Genomic DNA, 16385 nt, shown 5'->3' with positions numbered 1-16385 from the left:
ATGCAAACATACATGTAAATACAGCATATAAGGAAAAAACTGAGTTTGTATAATTCTAAGAGACTTAAAAGTCAATATTTGGTGTGACAACCTTTATTCTTCAGCACAGCCTGAACTCTTAGACAATATTTCTTGTAATTTCTTTAAGTAGGAGTCGTTCTCCAGGCTTCTTTAGGGACATTCAAAGCTCTCTTTGGATGTTGGCTGTCTTTAGATGATCCCACACAAATTCAACAATATTGAGATCTGAGCTCTGAGAAGGCCAATTCATGACTGATAGCGTTTCATTGAGTGTGTTTTTCTATCCAGTTATGATTTTACTGCATTGGCAGTGTGTTTGGGGTCATTGTCATGTTAAAAATTAAGTTGCTGCCAATTGAATGATTTACCAATGGTACTTTTCTGTGTTCACAATTCACATTAATTTTGACACGATCTCCAAAACCACTGGCTGAGATGCAGCTCCAAACCGTAACACAGCCTCCACCGTGTTTTACAGATGTCTGCAGACTCTGACCTTATTACATCACTCCATCAGACCTGTTGTCACTGATTTTCAGTCCAGTTCTTGTGTAATCTGACATACCTCAGCCTTCCTGACAGCCACCCTTCCACTTCCACTGATTTCTAATGAGGCTTCAGTGAACAGTAGACGGATCATCTGAAGGTTCAGATGCATCTCTCAGGTCTGTTTCAGGTCTTTGTTGGATTTTTTTCCTATTTCTGACTTTTAGACAAAAATACTATTTATCTGTCAATTTTTCTTAGATTCAGCAAGAAAAATTAAAACCATTAAAACTTTGCAACAGGTTGCTAGTTACAAAGTACCTAAAGATACAATTTAAAATTATCTGTAAAGTTATCCTTGAATGAGTCATAGGTCAGTGTTAAGTCTCTGCTCAGGTACAAGGACTGAACTGAAAATGAGTGAAAAAGCAGCCAATGTCAAAGAAAATTCTGAAAGACCTTCACAAAGTCTGGAGAACGGTTACTCAAAATTTACAAGAAAGCCACGCTGCCTGGAAGCAAATATTAAAAAAAAATGAGGTGACTCAAGACTTTTGCACCATACAGCTTAATTCTAACCATGAATCCACGATTATGCACCTTGATTCATGAATCACTTTCCTTCTTAACAGCCTGAAAAAACTATTTTCACCTTTAACTTTTCAAATCTAAAAGTTGTAGAGCAAACCTTTTAATGTAATCTTCCACATGTACACTTGTACTTTTTTTGGTTAGGTGGGACCGTTGAATATCAGAAACTGTTCAGAGCGCACGTTTTCCTCACAAATTAAAAACCGACTGAAACGCTGTTGGGTTAATATCTCTGCCGCAGTGCTAGCACACGGAGGAGTAGAACTCCACTTCCCACAATGCTTTGCAATTAAAGGTTGCAGCATTAACAACAACAAAGAAATCGATTAACTGAAAAGAAAACTAAAACCAATATTAGAATTTGTCTTTGCAGGATAATGTTTAAAGGTCAATCTGGTAACAATAATAACAAAAGATCACCCTTTACGTGGCTTCTGTGATATACCTGTTTTATCTGGTACCTTCATCCTGGCCTGGACAGTTAGAAAAGCCTAAAATAAATCAAAGTGAACAACTCACTGCAGCACGTTTGAAAAAAGAAAAAGCACATTATAAAAACACTACAGTCCAACCAGCTCATACCGAGGATTAGCCAAACCTATACCGAAAACAGAGAAGAGAGAATATACTGTAGATTACTGCCGCGAGCCTCTTACATTTATGTATTTATAGTCCAGGGGCTGCGTTCACAAAGCCTCCACAGACAGCAGTGCTGACCCAGGGTCGAGTGAAGGAGTGGACATGACCTTTGACCCTTGGGCTTTGTGAGAGCTGCTCCAGCTGTGGTTTAAGTGTGGAAGCGTTTATAATAAGACCAAGAGCACAGCACACAGTCACTGGCTGAAATGTCAGGCTTCACTTTATGAACGAATACAAAAAATACCAAAAACTAATTTCATGATAGTCACTGTTCAGACTGGGCAGATGGGGCTCAATTATTCAATGAGAGGGAAACTCGAACGAGGCTGCTGGCGCTTGTTTTCCCACACCAGCTTCATCCTGGGTGGGTGGAGTCTTTTATCACAGTTTCATCACACTATTCTAACGTTAGAAGGTATGTTTTTAGGAAATGCACTGACCCAACCCCTTTTTTTGTTTTTGAGAGTTTGGCTGTCCAATCACTTTTGTACCCAAAACGTACCTGGAGAGCCAGCTTCCACATTTCTCTGTGTAGTTTCTGCCTGTAAGCTAAAGCCAGCGTACTGTGAGCTCATAAACACACCTGTGACATAAAATATTACTCTGAGCATTTCGAATGCTGCTGATCGTGTGTTTGTTTGATATTATGAATAGGACCTCTTTAAAAGAGCTGTATAATCATGTCGAGGAACATTTTCCAGTGGGCTCAAATATGTTAATGCATATTTTCTGGCTTTGAGAATAAGATTATCTGCTCATCGGTGGCCCAACAACACTGGAACTGGTTTGTTTACATGTCCCAACTGTAGAAATATCTCACCAGCATAATCTGTATATAAAAGATGGCCCCAGCTAATGGTCTGAAAAGTGAAGCCAACATGAAAGCTGGAGTCTTTCTTCAACCAGCAGGGGGAGACCTCGTGTTGTACATTAATCGATGGGAAACCCCCTAATCTTTCTTCTTCTGTGACTTTACGTGTCGATGTTGCACGTTCTCCCTGTATCATTGTAACAGTCAGGAAGGCCTCACTAACTAACGGTAGGCCCAAAACTCAGAGCGTACAGCATGTACGTCCAACAGCTAACTAGCACTTGTTTATGGCTGTGTAGCTTTGAAATGCTTTCTTAAAAATGTAATTTCATACATCCTTTGTAACTTAATCCAACCCCATTAGTTTTTCCTTAGTACGCTAGTGGCTCAGTCACACTGGAGTAAAAACCTCAGAAGAAAAAAAAGGTGGTTACCTGGTAATTGCATTGGATTTTTTTTGCAATCACCAACAGACTTCAAGTAGATACAGCAACTAACTGGTCGTCCAGAGCTTCAAAATGCTGCACCGCCAACCTTCTGGGCTTTCACCTCGACTGCACAGGTTGCCTGGTGGGAGGCAATCGGTCTCCAAACAAATGCAGACTGACTCGAACACTTGACTCTCAGACTGACTGGCAAAGGTTTGCAAATCACTGTCCTCTAATTTCTAAACACCAGAGAGCACAACTCGTCTATAACGCGTCTCTTTGCAATAGGAGACTCAGCTCAGCTGGTTGCATACTAGTTATATTCCAATATAAAAGCAGGGTTGTTGAGTGCATGTGTCAATGTGACTGAATCATAAACTAACGGTGCTCTCCAGACAAGCGTCTCCAGCTGTACGTCCCTCCGCAGAGCACTTTTATCTCCCGTTAGCTACAGCTACATTAGCCACATTCTGTTAGCATGCATGACAGCTCACTACACAGAGATAATGCTGCTCCTGCTGTCTCACGCTGGTTCAGATGAGCCAAACTCTCAAAAGGTCAGTGTCTCCAAAGGAAGGTGTGCGTGTTTCATAAACAGGCATGACCCAGAAAGCTAGCGAGTTATCTGCTAATAAGCTATTTTTCTTTATTTTCCCTGATTATCCTTACTCGTTTCCATAAATCCTTTCTCAACATTTGGTAGAGGAGTTAAGATTGCACTATAATTAGTTTGTCTTGTGCTATATACCTTGTGTTTTGTAAACACGTCGCCCCCATACTCACTAGGGGCCCACCTGCACACAGAGCCTGTAATATTGCTAATAGAGCGTGTAGGGGAGGGGGAGCTGCTGAGTACTGAGTGTTGTTAAAGGTTAAAAATAAGCAGATGTGGGGCTGAAACAGTGTGTGTGGTTACTGTGCCATACGCCCTGGGTGGCTGGACACAAAAACCTCTCTGGTTTAAGTTCACAAACAGGTGTGTGAGAAATGTATGACTGATATTCTTTTTTAATCAGACTTTTTTAGTTGATGATGAACATTAAAACTAACCAAACCCCTTAAGTTTCAACTTAGCGTCACATTTCTCCCCCTTTAACTCTCCCCGCTTCATCTCTCTATTGTTTTTTCTTCTTTTAGTCGGACCATTCGTTCTCGTCGAGCTCGGAGTCGTCGTCGGACTCGCTGTACTCCACTGCGATACGACGCGACAGGATCGTGGCCACGTCGTTACCAACGGGCTCCCTCTTTGCCTCCTGCTCCCTCTGCTCCTGCACCTTCCTCAGCTGGATACCTGGAGGGGGCAGAGGAAGGGCGGAGTTAACAAAAAAAAGATAATTTCTATTAAGAAATTTAAGTAAATTCTTGGGGGTTTTTTTTATAGTGTAAAATCTTTAAAACATTTAAAATTTCTTTATGTGTTTGTTCCACCAAAATCAAACTATTTTGGATGCAAAGGCATTTTTCAGTTATTCAAACTCATCCATCCTGGTAGTTTTTATGAAATAAATTTGTTTGTAAGCAACCAAAATGAAACGTAGCTGTGTTAACTTCCCTGCTCTATGTGGGGGCTAATAATAAAGACCCTGTGCGTCCCTTCCTCATACAGACGCACTCACCTCTACGTATGGCCGCCAACAGGTCGGAGCGGGCGTCGCTCATGGGGATCATCCCCAGCATGGTGGACTTCCTCGTCGAGGGTGCCGCGTCCACAGCTGACTGACCGATAGCGGCGTGCGGGGGTGACGGGTGGGCCTGGTGGCCCAAGGGGGCTCCCGGAGGAGGAGGAGGAGGGGCGGCCGGGGGTGCGCCTGAAGGCGGGTGGGAGGGGGAGGGCACGTAGTTGGCTGGGGGAGGAGGAGGAGAGGGTGAGTAGGGACGGGAGAGGGCGGAAGAGGTCGGGGGGACAGCGGAGGTGGCGGAGGGCGGGGCGTTGGTGGAGTCGAAGGCGGTCTGGGCAGAAGGGATGGTTAGTGGGGGGGGGGGGGGGGCCGGCGGGATGTAGTACTCGGGGATGGTGGAGGGCTGCCCTCTGGTGATGGAAAGAAGTAAATTAAAGATTTTTAATGAGTAGAAACAAACTAAACGCAAACAAAGCCGTAAAACAGATCAAGCAATAACACGCAGAAAACAAACCCGTGTGCGGCGCGGTAGTCCTTAACAGACTGCTGCCTCGGCCCGTTGACTGTCGGATCTCCTCCGGCCTGGACGCCGTGTCCCGAGGGGGTTCGGCCCAGGGAGGCCACGTGCCGACCTGTTGCCGCAGCACCGCCCGCTCCCGGGGGCTGGTTGGCCGGCCTCAGGCCCCGATCCAGTGACTGCGTCTGGGCCGCGGCACTGAGGTGATCCCTGGTGTGGTGGTCGGCGGGGTGGGCAGTGCTGGAGGCCTGGGTGGAGGGGTGGTTGGGGCTGGCTGGGTAGGAGTCGGACGCCATTGATCTGTTGGAGAGTTGTAATTGAAAATTAGAGGGCAGGTAGGAAGGAGCAGTGAATCATGATAATAACAGAAATGTTAGATTTTCTATTCCTTGTATTATTTCCTGCTCTGCCACAGCAGTGACTTCAGTCCCTAATGAAAGTCAACCTCATCGTTTCCTCCAACCTGCTGTGACGCAATCCAGGTGCTCTGCACTACATTTGCCAGAAGAGGGCAGCACAGAGCTGTAAACGACACAGTAAGCTGGCACTTCTTAAATCTCTGTATTAAGCAGGTATGTGCTTAAATTATGTGACACTTATAGTGGCTGTGTAACAACGCCAGCTTACTGTGTACTATTTATAGTATATGAATAGTATTTATAGGCTTTAAAGGATGAGAGAAACACTCATCCAATGCCCATCCTCAAACACTGACTGTACACATAAACTAGGACAGGAAACAGGACCTCAGAGACAAACCTCACTTGTAGCTAATGTATGTGTGTGTGTACATGTGTGTTTACCTGCTATCTGGGGACAGTGAGCCTTCAGAGGACATGCCGTGGTAAGGGGAGGGGGCGAGCCTGGCGTCTGGTCTGAACTCTTTGTCGTAGGCCAGGACGTTCCACTCCTGGCGTCGGTTACGAGCTTTACGCACCTTCAAGGTTAAACCGGGAGAAACAGACACGTTACACTGCAGTTACAGGTAAAATTATATATGTATATAATTATAGTAATGGAGTTTAGAAAGATTAAGCTGCTGTATTACATCTTTCTCCTGCAATCCTTTCACAGTCACTACCTTTAGAGCGGAGCATTAGAACAGCTGTACCTGTATTGCACCCTACTAATAGAAAATAGATTTTTACTGCCTCTACTCCAGTAGCAGCATTTACTAGAGATGCCTTTTAAAATGATTAAGAGCTCTCCACACTAACAATGTGGTCTCTGCTCTTTTTATTCCACTTTTATTAAGTATTTTACCAGCAAATTCACTTTTCTTTGGCTCTAAGCAGCTTTGTGATTTATTTTCTTCTTCATCAGTTCTTGATGTTACTGATGCAGTTAGGATGACTGTATAAGACCAGCTCAGATAATACATCTGCTAAAGTGCAGAATCAGTGTAAATGAAGGAGGAAGGTCAGATTACTCTTAGTAAGCCAGTAAGTTTGAATTAAAGCGATTTTTCATGGGTGTCAACGATGGAAATCAAAGCTAAACTGAAAGAAACACAATATTCCCACAAACGTCGGGGAGCCCGGAGTCATTTGGGGTCTAAGGAGGAGGAGATATGTAAGAAAAGACTGATGTTTAAGGACAGTAACGTGCTTTGAAATGTGCAAGTGTTTACTCAGTTCCAAAAAAAGCACATAGAAAACCTGCCTCCAAACCAGCTGATTATTACAAACAGATTAAGCGTGACTGCTAACTTGACCCCTTTGATCTACAAACTGATAACACCGTGTATTCTGACAGCTTCCTATCAGAAGCAGCATTAACGTTTTTCAGCAGTTTGAGCTACAGTAACTCGTCTGTTGGATCGGACCACACGGGCCAGCCTTAGCTCCCCAATCATCAGTGAGCCTTGGACGTTCATGACCCTGTCACTGACCACTGCAGGCCAGGAACAACCCACAGCATCTGCGGTTTGGAGATGCTCTGATCCGGTTGTCTCGCCGTCACAACTTGGCCTTTGGTAAACTCACTCTAGTCCTTATGCTTGCCCATTTTTCCTGCTTCTTACTAGGGCTGAACGATATATCGCATTTGCGATAATATCGCGACATGATCAAGTGCAATTTTCTAACCGCAAAGGCTGCGATTATACTCTGGACATGTCCAAATTCATGGGCTGCATCCTCCTGAGGCCGCATTTGTAGACCGATTACGTCACAGCGACGTGCCGAAGGCTGTCCAAATTACTACCATATCCCAGAATTCATAGCGCGGCCCAGCCAAACTCCAGTTTCCAGCAATGGCGGCCGCTACTAAGTTTTAAAATTACTCATACTAATCTTTCTGGGTCACAAAATAAACTTTTAACATATTTTCAGGCGAGAAAGTAGTTGTGTAAACATCAAATATCTGCTCGGTTTATCAAGATATCCCATATTTGCAAAAGTGCTTCGACGTTTTCGGAGGCGTCTGCTACCCACCAGCTTGACAGCTAGCCGGGAGCTCGAGGGTTACTGATGCGGCCGAGAACGGCACAACTCCCGGCACATCATTTTCAGATCACCGCGGAGTTTCGCTGCTCGGGTTAAACGTAATATATAAGTCACTTAGACAACCTAAAAATGTTATTGTTGGGCTTTTTTCAGTGTTTTGTTTGTTCGTGAGTAAATCGGTTTGGCTGAGATTAAAGTTATTAGATTAGATAAAATAAAACTTTATTAATCCCCCGGGTGGGTTCCTCCTTGGTTTTCACACAGCTGACTAAACGTCAAACAGAAAACTTATTAAACAGAAGTATGAGACAGTCGAGAATTTACACCAGTGTCTGGTTATATTTTAGATAGCAAGAAGCAGACGGCCGAGTTTATTAAACTCCACCGAGACAGCGGTGACGCTAATCAGAACTAGACCGTCCAATTTCACGCCTTTAAATTTTAAAGGCGTGTTTGTGTGTGTGTTTATACAATTGCTATTATGTTTGCACTTTATGTGTAATGTTACTGACTGCAGAGATCAGTAAGATGTGTGTATTTTTTATTTATTAGTTTTATTTATTTAATATTATTTTTTAATTGAATGACTGTCTAGTAGTTCACAGATGTCGAAAAACTGAGTGTGGTAAAGCCACTGATTTTTTTTATGTATATTTCTGCAATCTGCACATTGTACTGACTTTCATTTTAATGTTTACACCAGGGTTCCTTGTCAGCACTTTATGCTCAGATGTTTGTAAGCTAAAAATAAACTATTGTGTATGTTCAAATATACTGTTGTGATTGAAGAAGTTAAATAAAAATGTCAGTCATCAATTCATGCATCACCTCATGTCATCATAACAGAGGTCTGTCTTCCAGGAAAGAACAGTTTAAAATTAATGTAATATAGTATTGGCCATGCTATATGATGTATTGCTTGTCTTTGTTTAATAATACAGAAGACAAAGACCTTAAAAAATAATCGCATATCGCATCGCAATCGCAATATTGGGGCAAAAAATCGCAATTAGATTATTTTCCATAATCGTTCAGCCCTACTTCTTACTCATCAACTTTGAGGATAAACTGTTCATCTTCTCTCTAATATATCCCGCCCACTAAGAGCTGCAACGATGGAGAGATAATCAGTGTTGTTCACTTCACCTGTCAAAACTATGATCTGCTTTATACTCTGTTAAAAACTGTTCATTAAATGATTGTATAGAGGATTTAACCGCTTGCTTTACTCTTGTTTCAGAGGAACGTTGATAACTCTAATTAAATGACCATTAATAATAAACTTAGTAAGTGATTACTGACCTTCTTCACTTCTCTGCTCGGGTCTTCAACCTGCCTCTGCTGCTCCTACGAGTGACACACAGAGGAGCAGAGGGAAACTCAGCTGTTGGCTATTTATTTATTTACTGTGTAAAGGGAAATATAAAAAAGCTCAACCCCATCACCAGCTCCTTCACCACGGGGTAAATTCACACTGACCCAGCCCCCAACACACACACACACACACACACAGTGTAAGCACCACCCAGTCACTATTCGACAACACCAAAAACACCGGTACAGATGACAGAGCCAAAACTTGTGGGAGCACAGGACAGCAACCAAACCAAACACGGAGGGTTAGCAAGACGGTGAGGTGTTAAGCTGAGGTGACATTAAACACACACACAGACAAACAGGAGGGAGTGTGTGTGTGTGTGTGTGCTGGCATTTACTTAGTACTTTCATGTGTATCAGCGTGTCTCAATGGTGTTAGGACATGTCTGCTTTGATAGGTGAGTCTGTAATGTGTGCTAGTGGGATGTGTGGGGAGGAAGTGGAGGGAGGGGAAGTGGGGGGGGCAGAACGGGGGCAGGTTAGGTTAGGGGTCGGGGTTGTCTTACAGAGATGGACAGGGGGCTCCTGGGTTGGGCCTGTCTGGAGTGGGGCCTGTCAGGGTGGGCCGGACAGCCCTATGGAAACATGGGAGAAAGACAAGCTGGTGCGTTAGACTGAGCAGAGGAGGCGGAGGAGGAGGGGGTGGGGGGTGTCTTCAAAGGCCAGGAAACTAAAGATAGAGAGAAACGAAGGAGGAGGAGCTGTGGGAGGAAAGGATAGAGGTGGAGAAGCCATCCTCCTGCAGCTCGCTCGGGCTCTCAGACCTGTTGAGTAACAGCTGAAGCTGCGTTGTTTCGGAGGTGGGAAGGGGGGGGGAAGGTTCTGCATGGTTTCCAGGTCGAAGGGAGGGAACAGAAAAATGTGAGCAGCATTAAATTCAACAGAAATATTGACCGAACTGCAGCAAACACATGCAGCAGCAGCTGTTGAGCGGTTACAATCACCAACAAAGGAAGAGGGCGCCAAAGGAAGTGTGAAGGGGAACACCACCGAAGCTCAGCTCTGAAATACTCGTAGCTCAGTTCCTATTAGTTTGAATGGATTAATAAACGAGAGCAATGGTGGTGTGCTGGAGCTCCTTTCAGTGTTCCAGGTTATTGGTGTTCACGTAGACCAGCGCACAGACCTGCAAACTGAATGCACTACTTTAAAACAGCAGGACACAGTTCAGTTAAATCCAGCAGGAAGTGAGCGTACAGTAGTGTGCTAAAGACTTGAGTCACCTCTGGTTTCTTTACATTTTTGTAGGAAAATGGCAAATATTCTTATTCTTCAGCACAGTCAGAACTCTCTTATGGAAGCGTTCTTGCAATTTCTTTAAGCAGTCTTCGGGAATAGTTCTGCGGGCTTCTTCAAGGACATTTAAAGCTCGTCTTTGGATGTTTCTGAATTTAGATGATCCCAAACTGCTTTAATAAAATTGATGTCCGGGCCCTGGGGAGGCCAATCCATAACTGATATTGTTCCACTGTGTGTTTTTCTATCCAATCAGATGTTTGCTGGATGGTATTGGACCTTATGGTACTTTTTTGCATTCATAATTCCATCGATTTTGACAAGATCTCCAACAACACTGCAGCTCTAAACCACGACAGAGCCTCCAGGATTTGAATCAAAACTTTCAAATTCAGATTCATCACTCCATCAGATCTGTTGTCACTGATTTTGGGTCCAGTTCTTGTGTAATCTGGCATACCTCAGCCCACACACAGCCACCCTTCCACTGAGACCATTTCTGATGAGGCTTCAGTGAACAGTATATGAGTTGAAGGCCCAGATGTACAGTGGGGCAAAAAAGTATTTAGTCAGCCACCGATTGTGCAAGTTCCCCCACTTAAAATGATGACAGAGGTCAGTAATTTGCACCAGAGGTACACTTCAACTGTGAGAGACAGAATGTGAAAAAAAAATCCATGAATCCACATGGTAGGATTTGTAAAGAATTTATCCGTAAATTAGGGTGGAAAATAAGTATTTGGTCACCTCAAACATGGAAAATCTCTGGCTCTCACAGACCTGTAATGTCTTCTGTAAGAAGCTTTTCTGTCCCCCACTCGTTACCTGTATGAATGGCACCTGTTTGAACTCAACATCTGTATAAAAGACACCTGTCCACAGCCTCAAACAGTCAGACTCCAAACTCCGCCATGGCCAAGACCAAAGAGCTTTCGAAGGACACCAGGAAAAGTATTGTAGACCTGCACCAGACTGGGAAGAGTGAATCTACAATAGGCAAGCAGCTTGGTGTGAAAAAATCAACTGTGGGAGCAATCATCAGAAAATGGAAGACATACAAGACCACTGATAATCTCCCTCGATCTGGGGCTCCACACAAGATCTCATCCCGTGGGGTCAAAATGATCATGAGAACGGTGAGCAAAGATCCCAGAACCACACGGGGGGACCTGGTGAATGACCTGCAGAGAGCTGGGACCACAGTAACAAAGGTCACCATCAGTAACACACTACAACGGCAGGGAATCAAATCCCGCAGTGCCAGACGTGTTCCGCTGCTGAAGCCAGTGCATGTCCAGGCCCGTCTGAAGTTTGCCAGAGAGCACATGGATGATACAGCAGAGGATTGGGAGAATGTCATGTGGTCAGATGAAACCAAAGTAGAACTTTTTGGTATAAACTCAACTCGTCGTGTTTGGAGGAAGAAGAATACTGAGTTGCATCCCAAGAACACCATACCTACTGTGAAGCATGGGGGTGGAAACATCATGCTATGGGGCTGTTTTTCTGCCAAGGGGACAGGACGACTGATCCGTGTTAAGGACAGAATGAATGGGGCCATGTATCGTGAGATTTTGAGCCAAAACCTCCTTCCATCAGTGAGAACTTTGAAGATGAAATGAGGCTGGGTCTTCCAACATGACAATGATCCAAAACACACCGCCCGGGCAACAAAGGAGTGGCTCCGTAAGAAGCATTTGAAAGTCCTGGAGTGGCCTAGCCAGTCTCCAGACCTCAACCCCATAGAAAATCTGTGGCGGGAGTTGAAAGTCCGTGTTGCTCGGCGACAGCCCCAAAACATCACTGCTCTCGAGAAGATCTGCATGGAGGAATGGGCCAAAATACCAGCTACTGTGTGTGCAAACCTGGTAAAGACCTATAGTAAACGTTTGACCTCTGTTATTGCCAATAAAGGTTATGTTACAAAGTATTGAGTTGTATTTTTGTTATTGACCAAATACTTATTTTCCACCCTAATTTACGAATACATTCTTTACAAATCCTACCATGTGAATTCATGGATTTTTTTTTCACATTCTGTCTCTCACAGCTGAAGTGTACCTCTGGTGCAAATTACTGACCTCTGTCATCATTTTAGGTGGGGGAACTTGCACAATCGGTGGCTGACTAAATACTTTTTTGCCCCACTGTATCTCTCAGGGCCGTGTCAGGTCTTCGCTGGATTTTTTCCCTGGCTCTAAAAGACATGACTTTCAAGCAGAAACGCCTACGGAGGAGGCTACAAATGTGGCCTCCTCCTGAGGCCACATTTGTAGACCGATTACGTCACAGCGACACGATGAAGACTGTCCAAATTCGTAGACTCCTCCGAATCCGGCCGACAAATACGTCCTCCTTTTCCCCAGATTTGAAGAATGGGCCGGGTGTGTCCTTCGTGGCCCACCATATCCCAGAATTCATAGCGCGGCCCAGCCAATTCCAGTTTCCAAACAATGGCGGCCGCTACTAAGTTTTTAATATTACTGTTATTAATCTTTCTGGGTCACAAAATAAACTTTTAACATATTTTAGGCAAGAAAGTAGCTGTGTAAACTTCAAATATCTGCTCGGTTTATCAAGACATCGCATATTTGCAAAAGCGCTCCGATGTTTTCGGAGACGTCCGTTACCCACCAGCTCGATAGCTAGCTGGGGGTTCAATGTCACTCGAGCCGGTGAGAACAGCGGACTCCCGGCTTCATCGCTTTCAGACCCCCGCCGTCTTTCACTACTCAGGTTAAACATGATATATAAGTCACTCAGATAACTTAAAAACGTTATTGTTTAGCTTTTTCAGTGTTTTACTTGTTGGGGAGTAAATCGTTTTGGTTGAGATTAAAATTATTAGATTAAATTAAATAAAAGTTGATTAATCCCTCGGGTGGTTTTCACACAGCTGAATAAACATCAAACAGAAAACTGATTAAACAGAAGTGTGAGACGGTCGTGTCCTGTTATATTTTAGATAGCAAGGAGCAGAGAGCTGAGTTTACTGGACTCCACCGAGACAGCGGTGACGCAGATTTGAAGGCTGGACCGTCCCATTTCACAGCCTCGCACTTCCAGCCTTCTCGGTCTTCAAAGGACCCGGCCCACGTAGACCGCGAAGGCCGGGTCCTCCGAAGGACGTGGCCTAGGTTTTGGGACACAGCTTCAGATGCGGTTCATCTGCTATAGATATATATTTTTAGACTCGCCACTTCTTCTTCTTCTTTCCACTTGTCAAGTTTCCTCAAACTTTTTAAGGGACACACTGCACACAATATGAGAGGACGAGGTGAAACAGCTATTAGCCACGGTCTTGCTGATTAATGCTAAAACACTTTTTGAGTTAGGTGCCTTTTCTGTTCTTGAATGATTCATAGGTCAGGGTTCAGTGGTCTAGCACAGCGGTCCCCAACCCCTGGGCCTCGGACCGGTACCGGTCCGTGAGTCGTTTGGTACCGGGCCGCGAGAGTTGAGGCTCAGGTGTGAAATGTATGGTTTTCAGGGTTTTTATCGGTTTTCAGTGTTATTTTGTTATCGTTTGTACCGTTAACTAGGTTTTCCTGGGTCTTTTCACGTGTGTTATGAATAAATCTTATTTTTTTCGGTACCGGTACTAGTTTTATTTTGTTGTATTTATCCGCGACACCTTAAAGGCCGGTCCGTGAAAATATTGTCGGGCATAAACCGGTCCGTGGCGCAAAAAAGGTTGGAGACCGCTGGTCTAACAAACAAAATCCTCTAAAAATGGTCAGGTTCCACGACTGGACTGAAAATGAGTGAAAAAGCAGACAATGTCCAAAGAAGAACTCTGAAAGACCTTCAGAAAGCCTGGAGAACTATTACTCAAGAGCACTTAAAGGTCTGGCTGCTTGGAAGAAAAATATAAAGCAATGAGTGGTGTCTCAAGAGTTTTACACTGTATGTAACTACAGCCAAATACAACGTTCGTATAAGTTCTCCCTCGATCACGTTGTTGTCTCTGGATAACCGGCCTGCTCAGCTGCTGCTGCATCGATAGCCGATTAAACAACCAAGCAAAGCTAAATGGAGAGTACAGTCAGAGAGAAATGAAACTGAAATAACAGCATAGATGGCACCACCGGGCAGGAAAATAAAAATTCGCAAAATAAAGCAGAAGATGAATTTCTTTAACCGTTTCCAGACCACGGTGACGTACACCCAAACATACAGCGCACGCTCACAAACACTCGTTCGGCGCACACATCGTACCTTCTGCCGTCTCTTCTCTTTGCGCTTGTCCTCAGTGGCCTGCAGCATCTTTTCCTTCCACAGGTTGAAGAAGTAGGAGGGGTCGGTGTAAAACTTCAGGGCGTCCTTCTTGTCATCCCTGCGAGGAGGAGGAAGTGAAACTAAGAAAAAAAAAACAGCGGAGCTTGGTAAATTATCAATACTGGCAGAGAGGCTAAAAGACTGACCTATAGGGGGTGAGAATATTAAGTGGTGGAGGTTTGTCGCAGCGGTGGTACATCTCCACCACAGGGTTGGGCACAGAGGTCCTCGACACCACCTGCTGGTCCTGAATGGTACTGCTCTTAAAGGCCTTTCTCATGTTGATGTCCTGCAGAGAAACTGGAAACAGAGAAGGAGGACAGCATTAAATTATGATAAGCAAACAGAATGAAAAACAACAACACGGCGATTAAGCCGGCAGAGTCACAAACACTGGTGTTTGACATCATAATCCCCCAAAACAGCCAGTTTCAGCCACTAATTCCTTCATATGCATCACTCTCCTCTACCCTCGATTTTTTTTTAACGCATGAATCAAAGCCAGGATTTGTGGCATTAAGAGAAAAAGAGCCTAATCTCTTGTTAGGGCTCTTAGAAAAAATTAGCACAAGTTTAGCAGATTTTTAATGCCAATTAATTCAAGCTTCAGTCTGATGGAGTGACCAAAGAAAACATCAACCTGGAAAATAAACTTTTTAAAATCTAGTTTAAGGACAATTACGGACAATCCGAGTGAAAAATAAAAACAGATAATCATCAGAAAATAATAATTTTCCTCTTTTTTTTTTAGCTTCCTACAGTGGAGTTAATCAATCTTGTGTCACTGCTCACAGATAAAATGCATCTAAATCACTTCCCATTTATCATACCCACTACACCATTACATCACACGTCACATGCTCTGGGCTGAATGACAGCGTGCGTCTGCTGGAGTTCTTCATTAAATAAAGATGATCTGCTTTTTTATGAAGTCTAGACTCTATAAATATGCAAACATCTGCCGTTCTCAATGCGTGTGCAGCTTCTGATTGGCCAATATGTTTTTCTACCAGCCACCAGGGGGCTCTGCTTATTCCAGGAGTCCTTTAAACACCGGACACGTGAGATTTGTGTTTCATATTTTAAACCTTTAAAACCTGAATCATGAAACAACTGCTAGAAAATTCAAATTTTTGAAAATGACAATAAAATAAAAAAATTAATTAAATATTAATTTGCATACACGAGTTTTAGTTTGTATCGTATTTGCTACATTCAGTATTTTATTTTTCAGTTTATTGCTTAAAATGTTTTGTGCAATTTATTTATGTAAAAAAAAAATCACAATGATGATGTTCAAGTCTGAGAAACTGGGGGTATTAAATATGATATGATAGCGAAATCCCCCTTTTTGTCAGTGTAAAGAAGTTTAACAACACATTTAAACCCTGAGATGTCTTAATACAAGATAAGACAAATTTCAACAACACGTCTCAGTTTTTCTACATGACAAATGTGTAAAATTACAGAAAGATTTTCTTTAATAGTAAAAAAACAGGAACTTTGCCCATGTCCTCATTTTAGGTTTGGGACTGGTGTCGGCTCCTGGGCTCATGTACTAATGAGAAGTGAAGAAGTGAAAGAACTGAAAAAAGGGGGAACTAGGGTGGGGCACGAAAATGAGAACAAACAGCTTGTAGAACTGGGGGGGTCATATATGGACAAGACCCGGAAGAGGCGTGTTTGGAGGCGTGGTCCCGCTCCTGAAATTCACATAATTTATCTTCAATTACTTAACTAAATGGCTGTGGGGGAGGTCTTTGTCAGCAGGAAAAGCCGTAGAATTTATAAAAAGAAAATTTCAAAGTCCGCAAATTTTTTCCAAAACACATCAGCAGGCTGCTGGGACAACTCTGGCCATTCACACCGAATTTGGACGAATTTCCTGTATTTGTTTGACTAATTTATAACTCTGATAAGTGGAAGAGAATGGAT

General features: G+C 43.5%; 1 protein-coding gene across 2 annotated transcripts in view; it reads right to left on the bottom strand.

Moving 5' to 3' along the window:
* Nucleotides 1-675: 675 nt before the first annotated feature.
* The window catches only part of LOC113019097 (wiskott-Aldrich syndrome protein family member 3), a 57631-nt gene continuing 41921 nt past the window's right edge, over nt 676-16385 (bottom strand). Inside the window, exons 4-11 of one of the 2 annotated variants that reach the window (XM_026162613.1) lie at nt 14597-14750; nt 14391-14508; nt 9443-9511; nt 8862-8906; nt 5916-6049; nt 5110-5412; nt 4593-5005; nt 676-4267 (exon numbers count right to left, since the gene is read on the bottom strand). In XM_026162613.1, coding sequence (XP_026018398.1) covers nt 4110-4267; nt 4593-5005; nt 5110-5412; nt 5916-6049; nt 8862-8906; nt 9443-9511; nt 14391-14508; nt 14597-14750 — 1394 coding nt within the window. In that variant the 3' untranslated portion in view covers nt 676-4109. The remainder of the gene's footprint in view (nt 4268-4592; nt 5006-5109; nt 5413-5915; nt 6050-8861; nt 8907-9442; nt 9512-14390; nt 14509-14596; nt 14751-16385) is intronic. The other variant, XM_026162614.1, reaches the window with a different exon arrangement.

Source organism: Astatotilapia calliptera, chromosome 3, assembly GCF_900246225.1.
Source record: "Astatotilapia calliptera chromosome 3, fAstCal1.2, whole genome shotgun sequence".
NCBI lineage: Eukaryota > Metazoa > Chordata > Actinopteri > Cichliformes > Cichlidae > Astatotilapia > Astatotilapia calliptera.
The sequence above is the reverse complement of the archived record's forward strand: the minus strand, read 5'-3'. Positions and strand labels throughout refer to the sequence as shown.